Genomic DNA, 20691 nt, shown 5'->3' on the forward strand with positions numbered 1-20691 from the left:
TAGACAATTTTCTGACAGGTAAAAAACAATAGCATCAATTGTTTCGGTAGGATTTGCTATGATTTAAGTACCATTTCTAAATTCAATCATCAAATATTCCACTCGTCTAAATTGGTTCATGCAAGGAGTTGGCTCACGGCAATATCCCATGTTATCCAATCAAAAGAAAGAAAGCATGTTTAAACAAGACCAGTACTTCATACAGTAGCTGGAGTTGCTGTTATGATCAAAAACAGCCAGAAAGACCTTCATAAAAATAAAAAAGCAGAGGGCTAAAGGAAAAATACAAAAAACACCCAACCAAACACAATGGACAATCAGTAAAAACAAAGGAAACACACGGATATTTTATTAGCTTCATCATTTGACAATTACAGAAAAACATAACTGCTACTATTGCCTGAGCAGCTTTTCAAATACTAAGGTACAAAAAGGATCGTTTGCCATGGCAACCAGTCGAATGTTAGCATCTTATCACGCCAAGCCCTATGTTATAGAATGCTACATGGTCAAAACTGCATAGTGTGTCCGGTACAGCTGATATGGAATATATCAGTACTCAAGAGTTCAGCTTTTTATAACACGAGTGTGCAGTGCTTGGCATTTTACATGATAAGAAGAGTGCTGCTGGACGTGATAAACCAAAGAGGAATAATGAGTAAGAACTATAAGAACACTCAAACAGGAAACATAACATATAATTAATTACAAAAGACAAACGGCACATGGTTCAATCACACCCCCCTCCCGCGCCCATAACAAACTCATCTCCATGAGAGATATTCAGCATTACTAAAGTGCATCTCTGCAAGACGTCAGACCTATTTTAAGAAACACAACACACCGATATATATAAATAGATATGCTTGGAGTTGTGTCTTTTGATTTTTTACAAGGTTGCTGTGTGATAGAATTTTTTTTCAGAGTCTATTTACACGCAGGGTTTGTAAGTGTTTTTGTATTAATATAAACACAGCAGACAAAGGTATGTTTTCCAAATACCGTTCTTTCGCTCTCTTTTTTAATGTATATTTCAAGCAAGCATGGTGATAAAAGCACACATTGGTGATCAAGGTTTAATAGTTGATCTGTAACATGGATCTGATGTCCCGTGCCTTCATATTTTGGGCAGCTTTGGAGCACTTACGATGGGGTTGGACTCCTGTAGAAAGCGGCGACCTGCGCTTTTGTAATCGTAAGTGCAGTCGTGGGTCTCTGCATAGCGGTGCACAGAACAGAAGATGTTGCCACACCTTATACAAAGACATGAAGAGATGAGTGTAATTAGCATTGTGACAACAGATCTTCCATGTAATTTAACTTCAGTGGAAATCTGTTTAGAAATGCGCACTGCTTGTTTTTCTCAATCCCAAAAAAGGGAACTAAATTGAATTTAGAAATTACAGATAAATCATTGACAATTTATGAACAATACCCAGATGACAACAAAGCAATTACAACATACAGAATTGGGTGATTCTCACGAAACCCTGTTAGGTATTAAAACAAGGTCTGTCAAATTCATTTCAAAACACGTTTTGAACATATTTTCAAAAAAGACCTTGCATTACCGTAACCATTTTATGTCCATTTCATATCACGTTATGCTAAACAAAAGAGAAGCCATGATGTCTAAGCACCTTTTCATTCATACATAATTATAGATGAATAAAGTATATTTTCAAGGAGAATTATTATAATTTTATATAGTATGGAAAGTATGGAAAACTAATATTGTCGTGTAAACAGTTCGACGAAAGAATGACATTTTTTACTTAATTCTCTGTAATAATCTGTTAACCTCAACCATTCGACAGGTACTGGCAGATGTGTTACTACAAACAAATTCAAGCTTATGTAAAGATCTGTGTGTGTGTGTAAACAGTCCTTAAAAAACGTTACGGAGCATGAGAACATCCGCCATGGACAAAATTGTCATTATACATGAATATTGTGTCAAAGGTTTTTTGTCAGTTGAGAATATCTAGTAGAACATGCCATTTTTTTTCTCAAAATATTTACTCTATTTCATCAGAAAATAGAATAAAATACAAAAATAATTCATGTTAAAATGATTCTTTGTGCAAGATAGAAAACACAGTTATCTTTATTATGATCATTTTTTGTGTTACTGAATTATATGTTTCATATTTAAAAATCATTACTGCCATGAGGTTTCAATTGTGGGAATCTTGTGTCAGAGTGCCTAAATCAACATTTTTACAAAAAATATCACTACATCTTATGTCACAAAAGTCCTTGTTACTTAACGTGCACTCCTCTGAACATCATACTGACATTTTTTTCAATAAATAAATAAAAATAAATAAATGATAAGAAATGTGATAAAAAATACTGTATATACAAAAGCACTATAAAGGTAAAAGAAACTATATTTAAAAGAAATAAAATGTAATTGCTTTTTGCTTTCGTATCTGTCTGGGTTAGATAAAGCACAGGGGGGATTGTTAAACACAGCAGTGACAGAAGGTGTCATCTTCAAAACAAGCACATGACAAATTAACAAATAAAAATTACCACCTCTGCACAAGAATAGCTCTGTCCTGTTCCGTCACGTGCACACACCCCAGATGAAATGCATATTATTTATTTCCCTTCATGATAACAAGCAAACACTACCTTTAACTGTTGTGAAGTAATAAAAGCCTCAGACTGACCCGTGGCAGCACCGTACCTGCATTCATAGCTGGTGGCTAAGCCAGTCTTCTTCCCACACAGGAAGCAGTGCTTTGAACTCTTCTTCTTTGTGCCAGGGGGAACCTTCACAGGTGGTAAGTGATGTGTCGGGGTGCCTAAACCAATGTTTTCAGATGCAGACAAACAAAGGAAAAGAAAGCGAGTTATGGCAACAACACATATAGAGAGGAAACAGCCTTGTGTTTATTTCAATCACCGCATTAATAAAGACACTGTGCTTTTACTGTATGTATAAAATGCACGCAGTCTCTGTGAGAATCAGTAAGGAAGTGTCTAAATACAGTGAAGGCATGTTTCTGTTTGTTTGCAGTTTTGTTTGTGTGAATATTTATCTACGTGTCTCAGTTGTGGTTTCCTGGTTTCAGTCAGCAGTTCTGCTCTGTGTGATGGTGAATATTTCATTAAAAGCTTGTCAGTTCATTGCTGAGCTCATTTAACATGCAGCAGCTTCTGTCCCACCCCTCAAGTTGACCTCCTGGACAGCACCACACTTCCCTGTCCATCCACTATATGAAAGCTAATCGCAGACAGCTTCTGTAGTGTGGAAATGGATTTAATCATGGGGAAATCTGTTTTATCTCGAGAGTATTGCTCCAGCCAAAATATTTCATGAATAAACAAGCGGGAGGCTGATGAGGTGTAGATCTTTATTAAGGACAGGTGTTAGTAATCTGAGCATCCTTCTACATGTGAAGATTTCTATAACTTCTGGCTAATAGCCACTAACTTAATAATGTTGAACCTATTTAAACAACCCAACTGCTGTTTGATTGACATTACATGCACAATAAAAAAACATGAATTTTGAACATTGTGTTTTTGCAAATGAACTCTTCAAATGTAAATGATTATATTAGCTAATGTGAATCAGTTGGGTAATGTTATTGAAATGTTTATGGTTATGTTATTGAAATCTTTGAGGCTCATTTTAGACTGCATGTGAAAAAAAATGTGAAAAATATTCACAAATACAAAAACTAAGCTGTGGAACTACTACTCTTGCCTCAAGCATCCTGTGTCACTGTATAGTTTACTGACATCCACAAAATAAAATAAAACATGATCACACCTCAATGTCAATGTGTCAGGTCAATTAAAAGGCAACCTCGCACAAATCTAAAAATTCTGTCATCATTTATTCACCCCAATGCTGTTTAAAACCTGTTAAAACCTGTATGAGACTGTGGAACACAAAAGAAGATGTTTCTTAAAGAAGAGGTTTTGTGTCCATACAATAGAAGACAATGTTCTTTAGTTACCAACCTTCTTCAAAATATCTTCTTTTGTGTTCTGCAGAAGAAAGAAAGTCATACATGTTTAAAATGACATGAGGATGAGTGAAGTGGAAATATGAGGTGAACGTCCTGATTCTCTTTGCAGAATGAACTTCTGCACAGAGACTGTTTTTCCAATGCCAGCGACTCCCTTTGTCAGCACACTTCTGATAAAGGGACAGTTCCCCCCAAAATTTTAATTCTGTCATCATTTACTCACTCAAGTTGTTACCTGTATAAATGTCTTTGTTCTGTTAAACGCAAAGGAAGATATTTGTAAGAATGTCAGTAACCAAACAGATCTCATCCCCCATTGATTCCCATAGTATTTATTTTCACTACTACGGCAGTAAATGGGGGATGAGATCTGTTAGGTTACTGACATTCATCCAAATATCTTTTGGGGTGAACTATCGCTTTAAGATAATGAATTTAACACAGGTGACTTCTGGCATGTTTGGATGCTTTCACTACGTTTCCAAAGTTACACATAACTCAAAATGTGCCGTTTCACTTAGACATGTGCAGCATGACATTAATGCAGTGGCCTGCGGCTGTAAAGATGGGTTTCACAGGCCTGAGGATGACAGGTGTAAAATGTTTAAAGCAGCGATGAGTGGAAAAGTGTGACAAATGGCTGAGGTTGGCCACAGATGGCATTACTGTCAACAACTTTTAAAGTTGCGTCGTGAGATGGTATCCCGACCGGTTGGTTTCACACGAACAGCACACTCTGTTAATAATGTCAACCCACTCACCTAATCTCTTTATTGAGCTGGAGAGGCCGGCTGATGAGCTTGACGCCTGCAACGACAAGATTTCGCTTGATGAAGCTTTCACGAGATTGCGGCGGTAGTATTTCTCATAAGCTGAAATGCCAAAACTAATGACTCGCACTTGTAATCCGTCTTGTACAGTGTATAACGTGCGTCGTGTTTCTTTCTATGAAGGGTTACATGCTTTACTAGTAGCTATAATTTGTACAACAGTGTTGGCGTGTCACATTGAGTTAAAGCAAATAGCATTTCGCACTGAGATCAAAAAACATTTCATGGTGTATAGAAGGTGAGATGAGTAAAAGCAAAAGCCACGTATCAGAGATAATCAGAGACAAACTCACCGTGTACGCAGCTGTTCTCTGTAGGGGAGAGATCCTCCTCAGCAGGTCCTCCTGCAACAGATGCATGTTGGTTGGGAGGTGGGCGGCACCCGCCAGTGAAGCCAGGAGCTCTGCGTTGCTCACAGAGCCCAATGGCTCTTTGGTGGCTTTGTTGGCCATCTTGGTAATGTCCCGGGCCTCGCACTTAGAAATCACCTTTTCATGCGAGTCAACTTTGACCCCTCGCACAGATGTGGACCGTGACGGTGAGCTGGCTGATAGAACAGGGCTGTTGCTGGTCCTGATGAGAGGATGGGATGGGTTGGGCTGCAAGGAAGCCCCTGTGAACTCAAAGTGCTGTGGTATTTCAGATTGGGACCCCAACCTCTCACTGCCAGTCATCCATGAGCCGACGGTGCTCGAGTTGATGGCTTTGGAAAGTAGAGGAGCTCCGGTTGTTGGATCTGGCACACTTGCTATAGCATTCAGACCTCTCTCGCACTCTCTAGCAGATACGTCCAGACTTAAAGGCTCAGGAATATTGAACGGTTTGGAAGGCTCAATCTCTGGTACCGTTAGTCTGTCACCCTGGAGATCTACCTCTTCCTGAATCCCTGGTTTGGAGAGAACGGACACAGGTGGGTACACACAGTCTCTCATAACTTTAGGCCCTCTCACATCCAGCCTGGACACTTTGGGAGGGAGTCTGATCTTTCTGGGTACGGGATGATCCCACGGTTCATCAGCCTGTAGCATGTATACGCTGGAAGCAGCAGAGGAGGGATGAGCTCGCCTGGAGGGAGAGGGACCACAGACAGAAGCGAACGGTTGGCGGGAGGAGCCAGCAACAAAAGACGAGGCTCCAGGTTGCTGCTGGTCGCCAACTGGAGGTAGATGCGTTGAAGAGGCGTGGCCTATCTGGGGAAGGACACGAAACATTCGGTGGTGTCGGGCAGAGCCGAGGGAACCGCTGCAGGGTCGCGGACCCACTGGAGGTCTGACTTTTAATTTAGCAGTCTTCTTGGGCTGACAAACACACAAGAAAAACAATCAATCATCAAGGTTTATCATTTAGATAAGCACGGAGGAAAGACTGTTATAGGATAAAAACTATGAACAAAAAGGATCGAATATAAACAATTATGAAAATAAAAATATTAAAAAATCGAATAGATTTTCTGAAGACAATGTGAGTGGTGATTGCCGTTGCAAAACTTAAATGCTAACATGATGCTAACATGTTTTAACATAATGCTACCATCATTAAACAATGTTAAAGTCCCAGTGAAATTAAAAAATTACAATGCCTATTTTTCCTGAAATATTGCAGCGTTTATGGTAATTAGTTTATGAATGTGGGTAATTATCTTTTTTTAAATTTGTGTGCCCTCATAATCTTTAGTTAAAATCTGAAAATGCACTTCCTTCCTGTAATGACTATCCATCTTTGATGACGTATGTTAGAGGGCTTGGGCGGAGCATCCGTTAACTCCTCCCCTTCAACTTTGAGTCTGCTGCCAGTTCCATTTCAAAATGCAACTGCGATTTGATTAGATGTATAATATCTAATCAAGATATTGTCGGCTTGTATACAAACTAGCTATCGACAGAAGCAGCAAGTACTACTAACCACAAATCAGTGACATGGATACTGAGAACTTTGCATAGTTCTGAATAATTAACTTCGTGTGTCAATCTGCTGAGCTGGTAGTTATTACAGCGCCTGTTAATCAGACACAGCGTGGGAAGGGCGATGCTCCCTGAAGCCAGCGGGAAAACTGTGCTCGCTTCCCTACAGCTCCACCAACACATCAAATCAGACTGACAATGAACTCACACTTTTAATCTATTGTTGACCTACTCTAGTAAGTAGTACTTGGGAAGTACTCTAGCATTCTTTAGTACACTAGTACTAAGAAATTTGGTAAGCATATTTGTGTATTATGTCCTTTCTTGGACTAATCGCTTCTGGTTTATAAGCAGCTTTGAATAAGAGTCTAACAGATGAATACATGTAAATGGAGGTTCAGGCACTACAGATTTTACAAAAGGGTTTAATCAAAATATGTGGAGGAGGAAAGATAAAAAGATCTGATATACCTTTTTGTTAAGGTTCATATTCTCCATCTTGGCCTTGAGCAGTTTCATCTTGTTCATTGTGATAGAGTTCTCCAGCGTCTGCTGTTCTGAAGACGTGCTCTCCTCCTCCTCGGTGTACACATTGTGTACCAAGCCACCGCTGAAACAAGAGCATTCAAGCACAAAGTCTCGCATTCAATCCGTGTTTAATAGTGCTGCTCATTTTCCTTACGCCACTCTGAAAAATACAATCTGCTGCATTTCAACACAATATATCTGTTTTATGAAAAGTCTCTCAGCTGTGCCGAGGGCTTTACTGGTGCATTAGTTTTGTCTAACAGATTCTCAGGATGATGTGTGATCAATGAGGCAACAACAGATGAACGCTACAGTTCCTCTTGTATAGTCATTAGGAGCAGAGAAGTCGAAACAACACAAGGAAACTCTTTCTAGTTCATTTTCTGGGTAAAATATTCTGCAGGTTGCTGTGTCCTAACCAGCGCTGCCATATTAAAAATACGTTTGTAACACACGGTCACTTGTTGCGTAACGCTGCAGCGGCTGGTTAGGACAAAAACTATAAATACCATAGAAAAGATACATTTTATAATGTATTGCGACATCACTACGCGTCTAGTTAAGACACGGTGTAAGAAAGTATGTCACAGTGACACCGCTGAGAGACACATCAGAAAATCGAAATTACATTTTAAAGGTGAAGTGCGTCAACCCTGCCACCAACCACACCAAATAGAAATGCAAACGTGACTAGATATTTACATCTAAATGAAGAGAATTTCGTCATCATGATGGTAGGGTGTCGCCCAGGTCAGGGCGATTTTGCCAAGATGTGTTTCACAAAAGAAGATATTTTGAAGAATGCTGGTCACCAAACAACACTAGCTACTATTGACTCACATTGCATGGACACAAAACCACTGAGATGCTTCTCAAAACATCTTTGGTGTTCCACAGAAAAAGAAAATCATGCAGGTTTTAAACAACATGAGGATGAATAAATTATAATGTTTATTTTTGAGTGAATTATCCCTTCACTTTAAAAAATGCTGAGCTGTTTTTGACCCATGCTGGGTATATATTAGACATAACACAATGCTTGGTTAAAAATAACCCAACCATGAGTAGAAACAACTCAGCACTGCATTGCATCGTCTGTCCAATATTTACCCAGCATGGATCAAAAACAACCCAGCACTTTTTTTAGCGTTTAGATAGATAAAACATTTTATTTTCAAGGGTACGGTTTTTTTAAGTTCAGTATTTAAATTCATCTGTTTGGCCGACCATTGCTTATGGCTGGAATACACTACAAGATTTTTAAAATCAGAACATATAATTTTTTTAACTAGACATCATACAATTGCAGACTTTTTGAAAGTTTCAGATAGAAACACACTAACTGATCAAATCTGCAGACTGGCACAGACTTTCTGCAAGAAGTCCAGACTGAAAATCTGGGCAAAAGTCTTGTAGTGTATTTTAGCCTTTAAACAACATTAGATGTGAAAACTGCACTTCTGCTTCTATTGTACAGAAAGCAGAGCAGTACTTCCTCTTCATGTGTAATTTCTGTTCCTTGCACTGACCTCAGTGATTCAGATACAGGTGTGAGCGTTCCATCTCCTCTGTCCAGCACTCGGAAGAAATTGAGCTGATCTCCCTCACGGTACACCAGGAAAGTGACCTGTTTATTAGGCAGAGACTTCTCCCACATCTCATCTCTCCCTGCATCGATGCAGTCAGAGATATCCCTCACCGAGTCATCCGTCACTGTCACTGCAGGGAACCAGAAGAAACAGGATGCAGGTCATGATAATCAATATCACAGCTTTAACTAACTGCGTGCTTCCTGGAACGGTAATGAGTTTTATCTTGACCTCGGATATCAAAAGCATTGAACAATGACGCACAGGAAAGATTAGAAAGTAGAGACAAAACCAGCCTGCAATGAAAGTGGAAACGCACCTCGTCTGGTGTTTACTGGCCCTCCCCTCATGGCGAGGACTAGCTTGAGAGTACAACCCTCTGTGATGCTGAAAACACAACCATAACAAAACTCAAAGCAGGCAGAATCGCAAACTCAAAACTCACAAACATTTGTAATTCTGCTTAGAAAAAACTCAAAACGCCCCCAGAAAGTCTTTATGTGGAACATTAACTGACAAGAATTTATGTTATGACAAACCAACTATCTGTGACCTCCAGACTGATCCAGCCTGCACTTGAGAGAAGTGGCTGCCTTTAAAAAGGTAGTTCACCCAATAATACAACTTCTGTTGTCACCTGTGCCATTACATCTTTTTTGTATTTTCTCTACACCACAAAAGGAGATACTGTATGTTGAAGGATCTCAAACCCACAGCAGAGACTTTAGTGAATGATGAATTTCAGACACAAAGGGCTTCAGAGGTCGCCTTTACTTCGAAACATAAAGCACAATTCATCTGCACTACTTTTTTAGATGCTTACATTGTACGAAAAGGCCTTCTTCAAAACAGCTCCTTTTGTGTTCCACATAAAAAAGAAAATAATAGGTTTCAAAAGGACGCAGAGGATATGTAATGAAAGAAATGTTATTTTGGGGTGAACCGTTCCTTTAACTGTTTCGAGGGCTCTGTGTTTTTGTCATATCCAGTGGAACATGAGGCGTTCGAGTCTACGTCCTGTAATCTTACTTCCTAGATCCCATTGTTCTCATTTTAAAGGGGTGATATGGAGCGAATACGTGTTTTTCTGTGTCTTTGGTGTGTTATAAGATGCCCATGCATGTATTAGACACATAAAATTGCAAAAATGAAAGTGTGGTAACAAAAGATGCATTCTATCTAAAAGCGAATGCTCACCCAGACCTGCCTGAAACGCCTCGTGTAACCACACCCCCACAAATCTACGTCAGTTGGTGGTATGATTTGACTAAGACCGCCCAAATTTATAAGCAAGTAAGGTGGGCGTACCTGTCAGTACAATTGCTTTGGAACCTGATGTTCCAAATATGGTAAGAGGCGTTACATTTCCGTCACACGGTTATAGTATTTAACCAATCACTCCGCAGTAGTGAACTGGCCAATCATAGCACACCTCGCTTTTCTGAGCGAGGAGCTTTGTAAAATATCTGCATGTTTCAGAGATTCGGGGCAAAGAGGAGATACAAACATGCACGGTATGTGGAAAATAAAGCGTTTTTAACCTTAAATCGTGTATTAACAACATTGCATTACATCTAAAACAAACGATAATATTCGTTTTAGCCGTGTCATATGATCCCTTTAATAAAAGAGAAACAACGACTGAATAAAGTGAACTTACCTATAATCATGCAAGCAGTACTCATCTTCAAGTTCCATCCCGTTCCAAATCAAATGCTGTTGGGAGACAGGGATACCTGACCAAAAATAAGACATCAGATGAGTGGGCTACAAGCAAAATATAACAAACATTCAACCATATGCACAGAAAAAGACAGACCAATTACTCTTTATGGCACATCAGACTACACAACAACAAACAGAAGAGCTGCTGGAGGATAACAGGAGCGTGAGGTGAACATCTGATTATAGTTAATGGATGACAAAGTGGAATGTATCTGAACTGCAACCATTGAAGACAAGGAGTGCAAATAAGGCAGAGAAATTAACATCCAGACATTATCAGTACATAAACTCAATGTACTATGTGGCATTCAGAATTTTCACACCTTTACAAAAGGCTTTCAAGATTTAAAGCACAAGTAAAGATGTTTATGGAGCAATCTTAGCTTTTTATGAATCGCTGCATGTGAGGTAAGAAAGTGGAATAAGATGGTTTATAATCCATAAACTGTGCAGTGTGCACCCACAAAAAACTCTCTCATTAAGACATATTTGAATGTATGTGAACAAAGATTTTCAACAAATAACTTGATAATTGATAATATTAACTTGAAATGAACGTAAATGAATCATGTTTAATTTCTTTCTCCTCCTCCTCCTCCTTATGTGACTTTAGAAAAAAAAAATATAGCACACACACAACATACACCACTTGTAGAGTACTGTGTTGATCATTTTTAAAGCTGGACAGCCCTCACCATTGATTTCCCTCATAGAAGTAAGAAAATTAAATGTTTGGAATGACATGCAATGAGCAAATGATGACAGAACTTTAACTTTTGGGTGAACTATCACTTTAAGATACAGCATCTATATTATATTTAAGGGCCTGGTACAAAAATAATTAGGCCTTTATTTATTTATGATTGGTGACTGGAACAAAATGGAGGATACTAAAGCAACAGAGCAAACAGTGTGGAATGGCTAATGCTGTTGGTCTAACAGCTGTTTCTAATGGGTAGAAAGTATGTGGAATCTAACAGGATGGAATGTGGTCCTCCTAACCATAGACATATATATTAACTAGACGCCTCATTGTCCGCTGGATCGTACGTCAACGCAGCCGCCATATTGGTGAGGGCAAAGCCGACTATAAAGACATATGAGTGAATGGTGGAGCTGCAGTTGGATCTGGATAAAAACACAACATCGTTTTCAGTTCTCAACTAATTTCAATACTTTTCTATTAACGTGGAGTACAGAAACATTTTGGCTCCGGTTAAAGATGGTTAGACTTGAAAATGTATTTATTGTCATACGGAACTGTTAAATTATATTGTCATACGGAACTGTTAAATTATACAGTCTTAGCTGAGGCTTGTCAAGCAAGGCTTTAGGCTTAATAATTGTGTACACATCGCTAATGTGAAATAATTTAAGGTAGATGAAATGCACATGATCAGAACACAGCACATTCACTTTAAAATCATGGGAAAAATAAAAACAATGTGTCTTTACTATATGACTATATAGTGCTATTTCATACTTACAATGCACGGCAGTGTTATGCGTTTTACTATATCACATACATCATGTTTTACTGCTGTAACGGGTCAACCGGATAAATACACTGCGTTCCAAATTATTATGCAAATTGGATTTAAGTGTCATAAACATTTAATTTTATATTGTTCAATTAAACTTATGGATGGTATTGTGTCTCAGTGCTCTTTGGATCACTGAAATCAATCTCAGACACCTGTGATAAGTAGTTTGCCAGGTGAGCCCAATTAAAGGAAAACTACTTAAGAAGGACGTTCCACATTATTAAGCAGGCCACAGGTTTCAAGCAATATGGGAAAGAAAAAGGATCTGTCTGCTGCCGAAAAGCGTCAAATAGTGCAATGTCTTGGACAAGGTATGAAAACATTAGATATTTCACGAAAACTTAAGCGAGATCATCGTACTGTGAAGAGATTTGTGGCTGATTCAGAGCACAGAAGGGTTCGTGCAGATAAAGGCAGAATGAGGAAGGTTTCTTCCAGACAAATTCATCGGATTAAGAGAGCAGCTGCAAAAATGCCATTGCAAAGCAGCAAACAGGTATTTGAAGCTGCTGGTGCCTCGGGAGTCCCGAAAACCTCAAGGTGTAGGATCCTCCAGATGCTTGCAGTTGTGCATAAACCTACTATTCGGCCACCCCTAACCAATGCTCACAAGCAGAAACGGTTGCAGTGGGCCCACACATACATGAAGACTAATTTTCAAACAGTCTTGTTTACTGATGAGTGCCGTGCAACCCTGGATGGTCCAGATGGATGGAGTAGTGGATGGTTGGTGGATGGCCACCATGTCCCAACAAAGCTGCGACGTCAGCAAGGAGGTGGCGGAGTCATGTTTTGGGCTGGAATCATGGGGAGACAGCTGGTGGGCCCCTTTAGGGTCCCTGAAGGTGTGAAAATGAACTCTGCAAGGTATGTAGAGTTTCTGACTGAGCACTTTCTTCCATGGTACATGGAAGAAATACATGAATATAAATCATCTTCATGCATGACAATGCACCATCTCATGCTGCAAAGAATACCTCTGTGTCATTGGCTGCTATGGGCATAAAAGGAGAGAAACTCATGGTGTGGCCACCATCCTCCCCTGACCTCAACCCTATTGAGAACCTTTGGAGCATCCTCAAGCGAAAGATCTATGATGGTGGGAGGCAGTTAGCATCAAAACAGCAGCTCTGGGAGGCTATTCTGACATCCTGCAAAGAAATTCAATCAGAAACTATCCAAAAACTCACAAGTTCAATGGATGCAAGAATTGTGAAGGTGATATCAAAGAAGGGGTCCTATGTTAACATGTAACTTGCCCTGTTAGGATGTTTTTGATTGAAATAGCTTTTGATTTCAGTAAATATGACCTCCTAATGCTGCAAATTCAACAAATGACCATTTTCAGTTTTTTACAACCTATGAAATGTTTTCAAACTCTGTTGTGCATAATAATTTGGAACAGTGCATTTTGAGTTTTTCATTTTTTAAATAAATACTGTTGTCAGTGGGAGGTTTGTTCAATAAAATTCCAAATGCACCCTAACTGTTGATTACTTGAAAATTATACTGACTGTCATTTGCATCGACAAATTAGGAAAACCAGAGAAAGATATCATTTGCATAATAATTTGGAACGCAGTGTAAAAGAACATCTTTTATCGTCTAAAATTAGCTACTACATAAAAAGCAAAAACATTTGTTTTTATATAACATGTAAATTAAATCATATTACCTTGGGGTTTTGTTCGATGATTCAAATAAATCTTAGAAACAATATCTAGGCTACATGTCTGTTTTATTCTTGATTATTGCCAGGGCTGGACTGGGAAGAAAAATCGGCCCTGGCATTTTTAGGCCCGCATCGGCCCTCCTGTCGACGGGGGGGGGGGGTTAGGGGTTGGGAGATGGGACGGGCTGCAACGCCTCCGTTACAGCCCCATACGTTAGCGGCAAACGTGTCCGTTACGGCCCCATACGTTAGCGGCCACAGCCTCCGTTCCAGCCACATACTGGGAAAACGCCCGGTACGCCAGATGGCCAGTCCACCCCTACTATTGCAACATGGTTATTTATTCTGTTGCTTGTCTTGTCTACAACAAATCACTGAACATGGTGCCATCTAGTGGATTCTCACGAATAATAGGCACAAATAATGGGTTTTACATTTCCTTATGACAACCATTAATTTTAAAGTAGGTTATAATCGAGACATGAAGCAACTAGAGACATGGTAAAGTTGTACTCTACGTATATCGTAAACCATTGAAATATGTGCTTTTAATGCCGAAAAAGCACATAAAAAGTGCAGCTCTCCCATTGGGTTCAGAGGGCTTTTAGTGCACTGTTGCCCTCACCAATATCTTTGGCGCCATTGACGTATCGCAACAACGGAGCAAAGCGGCCAATGCGGTGTCTAGTTATTTATTATGTCTATGTCCTAACTACTTTGTTAACTTGTTCTTCATCTACAGAGGTTCTGCCAGGAGCAGAACAAACATGACTCACATCTGCCCTCTTGTGGCAACAAGCACAACTTCCTTAGATCACACTGGGTCTCATAATAACACAACCACATCCAAAACCTATAACCCTAGTTTCACAGACAAGTGCCAGACGAAAACTGCACATCTGAGCTGTTTTCACTGAAAACAACTAGCACTGACATATCCTAAAATATACCAGTGCAATACTGCCGCTGCTGTCTTGAGATGCCCACCATTACTGTTTTTAGCATGTTTATAAAAGCTGCCCCAAATTAAAGGGACAGTTCACCCAAAAATAAAAATTCTGTCTTCATTTACTCACCCTCAAGTTGTAAAGTATTACAAGTATTCATCCAAATATCATTCTCTGTGTCAATCAGGGTGGATAAATGTCCGACAGAATTTTTATTTTGGGGTGAACTGTCCCTTTAACTAAGGCCTACTCCTGGCTTAATCCAATCCCTGTCTGTGAAATTAAGACACAAAGTCTAAATTTCGTGAAAGGTTTCGTGGTGGCTTGTATATCCTAAATGTTGACAAAACTCACTTTTAGCAGATATACACATCAACCGCTCTCCTGAGAATACGAAGCAAAAATATTGATGACTCGTACTGCACTGCACTTACTCAATTTGTCCAATAAAACTATCCTGAGAATAAAAATGTCCTTTCACTCCAATCACCACCTGCTTCTGTCTAGATACTTCAGGTAATAAATTCTGCCTATGGATGTGACAACAACAAAAGACTATTGGCTATTAAAAAAAAAGAGAGACATCTCTTTGATATTTCCAACCAATACTTCTGTTTCAATTTAAAAGGAAATATGAGGACTGGAAAGAAACTGTACCTTTTAAGCCAGTGTAAGGGGCAAAAGAAGATATTTTGAGAAATGTCTGTGGTTTTGTCAAAGGGGGATTGGTTACCAACATCCATCAAAATATCTTCTTTTGTGCTCTGCAGATGAAAGAAAGGCATACAGGTTTGGACTCAGATGAGAGTGAGTAAATGTATATTTTTTTGTGTGAACTGTCCCTTTAAAATGCTTAAAGGAGCCCTGTGGAGATTTTAGTGGCATATAGTGGTGAGGTCGCGAATTGCACTCTGTAGAGCAGTTTGTCCGTTTAGGGCTACTGTAGAAACAACATGGTGAATTCCACGCAAGGGGACCCATGGTGTATGTAGATAGAAATAGCTCATTCTAAGATAATATAAACATAACACTTCATTATGTAAAGTCTTATTCACCTCTGAAGATATAGTTATGTATGTATATTATATTGCATTTCTGTCAATAGATCCTTCAAAAACTAAACACTGAACCTTTAAATTTGCCAAACAACATTCTCTTAGTCTTCAATGTTACATCATGTGGTTCATATTTAGAGCTCACGTGCACCTGGCACGCTCAATACTATGAATGCAAACGTTAAACCAGTTCACTTCATAAAGGTAACTAGTTTACCACTCAATCACTGGCCAGCACAAGCCTCTGAAAAATTTAAGTGAATAAATGTGGTTTATAGGGTGTAAAGAGTAATAAGACACCAGAACGCACACATGCAACACAAAACTGCTATCCATTCCCAGAGGGGGTAGTTTTTTTAGACATGACCAGTTAGAAGAATGGCGTAACCGTGTGAGGTGGTCAGAAGGCTGAGCGTGTGTGTGTGTGTGTGTGTGTGTGTGTGTGTGTGTGTGTGTGTGTGTATTGTAATGGCTGACGGTGTAGCTTGGCCATTGTTTGGAGACAAACCCAGTCATGCCATTTAAAGGGTCCATTATAACAAACATCTTGTTTTGCATTTCATAATATTTCCTTCACATATGAAACATTATATATCCATCTAAGCAACTGGTCTGCACAAGCACCATAGGAACAAGCAATGCAACAGGCAGCAACCTCAACCCTATGACCATAAAGAAACACAACAAACCTGGTAACCCTGGATAATTGGTCAGCAAACCAGAAACCAATGAGACAATGTCACGTTTAAAGACCCGTGTGCTGTTTAGAAAAGCTGTCTGGACTGACATCCCTCTCTGGGGTTCTGAACTAATGTTTTTGTCCATTTCATATTTCACACTTATCAGTGAAGTGTTTTGTGTCAATCAGGCACGCAAATGAAGAACGCTCACTCCAATTTTCAGCAAAACTTGCACATGCACGTCCTGGGAGACAGAACAAATTCAACCTCTAAACGGTGATATAGCTGAGCCCCTAAAACAAATAAATGCCTGTTCATTGAAAGAATGCTAACAAAACTGCTTTCAACCTTTCATTGAATCCATGTGATTAAAGACAGAAGGAAAGAGATGCTATTTGGGTTACCGAGTAATAACAAAGGCAGCTTATAATGAGAAAGATCAAGGCAATTTATTCTCATCTCATTTTTTGATTGTTCAGGTGTTAAACTGACAGAGCATATGCAACTGCATGAGTGGATCTGTTAAACAAACACAATTACTTGAGTTGCAATACTCTGAGCATATCAGCTGTTAATAAACAACTCGGTTTCTTAAAAACCTCTATATTAACATAAGATCAATATAGGAGACTTGGGAAAAAGCCAATCCTTAGAAATTCTGACTGACTTTTACAGTATGAGATGTCATGTGAGATAAATTCTTAATAAAAATTGATTTATTAACTAGAAACTATCCATAAGCAAAACACTTAAAAATATCAAGGTGTAGTCAATATTAGTATGCCTCGAAGTAAACAAGACCATTGTTAAAATGTTGTAGAAATTTTAGATTACATAAAATGTGTTGTTAAATTATGGGATCTGTATCTTTAGAATGATTCAAATTAGAAGTCCCAAATTGATATGAAAAGACCAGTATCGCTCTAATCGCAGATCATACTACCGTTAATTAGGAACTTTAAAGGAGACATCAGATGAAAACCCCACTTTTTCTGTGTTTAAGTGCTATAATCGGGTCCCCGGTGCATCTAGCAACCCAGAAAATGTGAAAAATAAGAACCCAGTAAGTTTGTTTTGGTGTGCCTTTCCCTGCAAACATGTGAGAAATCGAGCCGTTCAGATTTCGCTCCGATTGTAAAGCAGATTTATTATAATGTTATAACCGCCCCTTAATCTACACAGTTCCACCCACCGTTGTTTTAACATTAGCATATGATAGCGAAGGGAGCCAAGTCAGTCACGGGCTAAATAGAACATTCAAAGCCAGTGTTAAACTTACTGTATATAAGTGCAGATGGACACTTGGAGTTTAGCTGTATGAATGTTAACACATTATGTGCGTTAATATGTTTAGCTGCGGCAAGCTGTTTGTTTTGCTAATGAACAGGGGCGAACACTGGGGTTAGTTTCGTTTTAAAAGTCTCAAATCATTCGTGCTTAGGCTGAAAAATCTGTCACAGCAAACTAGCTCTCACGTTGTGTGTGTAACGTTATAACTTGTCAATGACAAGCGCTAAAATCCATGTAATTCCGCTGAGATCTGCAGTGGATTCCGTGGATTTTAGGTAAGCATACACGCACAACGTAAGCGCATTAGGATGCTCTGTTTGCTGTGACTGATTTTTTTGTCTCCGGACGAATGATTTGAGACGTTTAAGACGAAACTAACCGCAGAGGAATTCAGGAAATATAATTCAGCTAAACCATTGCCACTACACATGTGTTGACACGCCGGACAGAAGGGGGGTTGGGTTCACTGTAACTCATTATCAGTTAAAGAGACATGCACCAAAACGGGTTGCTGTGAGCATAGCTGTTCTTGACGAGGCAAGAAGGGTTTTGTTTACAACTTGTTGAAAGTGCTCATCTGAGGAGACCTTTAAGGTATAGTTCACCAAAAAAATGAATATTCTTTCATCGTTTATTCATTTTCATGTCATTCCAAACCTGTATGAACATGTTTCTGTAGAACACAAAAAAGATATTTTGAAGAACGTTGGTAACCGAACAACAATGGACCCCATTGACTTCCATTGTATGGACACAATTTCTCAAAATGTGTTCCACAGAGGAAAGAGCCATATAAGGGGTTTGAATGACATGGACGCGAATAAACTATAATAGAATTTTTATTTTTTGGATGAACTATCCCTTTAATCTTAAAGTAAAAAAAACAATTTGTGGCAAGTTTTTGCAGTGTGTCAAATGAAGTACAACTATTCAATCTCTTTAATTATTAGTTATTAATCATTTTGGGATCACAAATATTTAAGTTTGACAATAGCTTTAGAGGTGTATCAAACTGCCATAACTTCCCTCTAAGCATCAAAACCTGCTTACAATGCAAGACAACACTTGAATGCATACAGTATGTAAAGCATTGAGAAAGTAGAATCTCACAGTTATACAGTGTCAGAACAGCTGCGAGGCTGCAACATCATTGAGTCAAAAGCGGACACATACCCTCCAGTCTCTGAATCTTGGCCTTGACCGAGATGACCTGTTCAAAGGGCGATACGCGCAGCTGGAAGCAGGTGCCTGTCAGAGTTTCTATGAACAGCTCCATGGTCTCGCGGAAGCGCAGCTTGTAGTGCACCACACCTAAATTGTCATCATTAAAAAAAGGTGGGTTTCTCTTGTCAGTCATTTCTGCACGGGGAGGCCAGCGGGGCTCAGGAAGAGACAACAATGAACCATGTCCAAGGTGGGGGAGTGACGGCTGTAATCCCACATCTGTCACTGCACCAACACATCATGCATGAAGCTTGAGGCTGTGGACAAGAGACAGGACAAAGAGCTTTCAAATCTACGCAGTTAAACCAAAAAAAGAAAAAATAACAAAATAAGACCATGTAATGCAAGCAGATTAAATGTAATGCTAACACTTTACAATAAGAGTTTATTTGTTAGAAAGTTAACATGAACAAACACAATACTTCTACAGCATTTGCGTAAACCGTAAATGTGTCCTATGGTAAAAAAATTAAGAAATAAAACGCTAGTATGCTATTTTATAAATATTATTAATATAAAATGATATATTATTAACATTGCGTTCTACGTTTTACTGTTTCGCACCATAGGACACATACACGGTATTTTGGTAGCTATTAATTTGATCATTAAGTAATAAATAGTTCAAATCAAATACTGTATTTGAAAACATTAGTTAATAACCAACTAACATTAACGAAGACCAATAAATGCGGTAAGTTGTTCATTGTTATTTCACATTAGCTAATGCATTAACTAATATTAATGAATGAAAGCGTAACATTGTAATATATTACACAAGAATGACTTTTTTATGTTTAAAAATCGATTCGAAATCAAGACACTTTTGCGATGCATTACGCACAACATTAGGACAAGCGTTTTGCTCAATGAGTCTATACATTTTCCATTTAAAATCGAACAATTCTTATGTCTAAACAATACAAGTTTCGAACAGTCCATGAAATAACACCTTTTGGATGTTTTCAATAGCTTTGTCACTTTTTCTTGTACACGATCCTTTAGTGTCATCGTCTTACCTTGACAGTATCATGAGAGATCTGCTGTGAGCGAGCGAAACCTGGATCTGATGTCCCAGCCCTCACACACACCTCAAAAGGTAAAGGCTCTCCCTTTAAAGGTGACCTCGTCCGATTCTCGACAGTTACCTGACTGCATCTGTGCAGAAACTAACCATAAATGATGCTTTAATTCTCTTTTGGTGGCTAGTTGTTTTAGCAGAGAAGCAAAGACAGTCCAGCGAACTATTCACGGATGCCGTTGATTCCTGCACGAGTCTGGCCGCTTCACGAGTTCCTCCTCCACATTTGCAGTTTATGAAGTGTGACGGCGAAACGTTTTCTTATTTTCCGAACCACGAACAATTGCTTTTGTTCCCATGTCAAGCGGCTCCAAGGCCCATTAAAACAGAATACAAATACGCGTAAGGGGGGATAGAGCCAGCCTATTACGATGCTCTTGATCGACAATGAGCAGAACGAATAATATTAGCCGTTGTTAAAACAAGACCCTTGTTCATCCAATGGTAACGCGCGGTGGGCGGGACAACACGCGCGGCTCCTCCCTCTGTCTCCCGGATGTTCACCCTGGTCACCCTAGCAGCGTCAAACAATTGACTGCATACAAGTGACTTGATGCTTTTCAGTCAACAATACAAAACAGCGAAGCGTACATTTTAAATGTGTGTAACATTAAAAGCTTGAAAGATTTTAAATAC

The 20691-nt window shown here is 39.1% G+C and overlaps 1 protein-coding gene across 1 annotated transcript; it reads right to left on the reverse strand.

The window, feature by feature from the left end:
- Nucleotides 1-327: 327 nt before the first annotated feature.
- zfand4 (zinc finger, AN1-type domain 4) lies at nt 328-20443 on the reverse strand. Its single transcript, XM_057342750.1, has 10 exons — nt 19994-20443; nt 18924-19231; nt 10498-10573; nt 9157-9224; nt 8778-8967; nt 7192-7330; nt 5113-6117; nt 4751-4796; nt 2696-2813; nt 328-1253 (listed from the first exon to the last, which is right to left on the reverse strand). Exons 2-10 carry the CDS (start codon nt 19105-19107, stop codon nt 1118-1120), a joined length of 1962 nt encoding a protein of 653 aa, XP_057198733.1. The 5' UTR covers nt 19108-19231; nt 19994-20443; the 3' UTR covers nt 328-1117.
- Nucleotides 20444-20691: the final 248 nt, after the last annotated feature.

This window comes from Triplophysa rosa, linkage group LG9, assembly GCF_024868665.1.
Source record: "Triplophysa rosa linkage group LG9, Trosa_1v2, whole genome shotgun sequence".
Classification (NCBI taxonomy): Eukaryota; Metazoa; Chordata; class Actinopteri; order Cypriniformes; family Nemacheilidae; genus Triplophysa; species Triplophysa rosa.

Excerpts from the sequence above, each read along its gene's own strand:
- zfand4 (XM_057342750.1), bottom strand. The coding sequence starts at position 19,107 with ATGACTGACAAGAGAAACCCACCTTTTTTTAATGATGACAATTTAGGT. Across the intron at positions 2,814-4,750 it reads CAGCTCAATAAAGAGATTAG|GCACCCCGACACATCACTTA; the intron begins GTGAGTGGGTTG and ends ACATTGGTTTAG. Across the intron at positions 1,254-2,695 it reads GCCACCAGCTATGAATGCAG|GTGTGGCAACATCTTCTGTT; the intron begins GTACGGTGCTGC and ends TCTTTGTATAAG.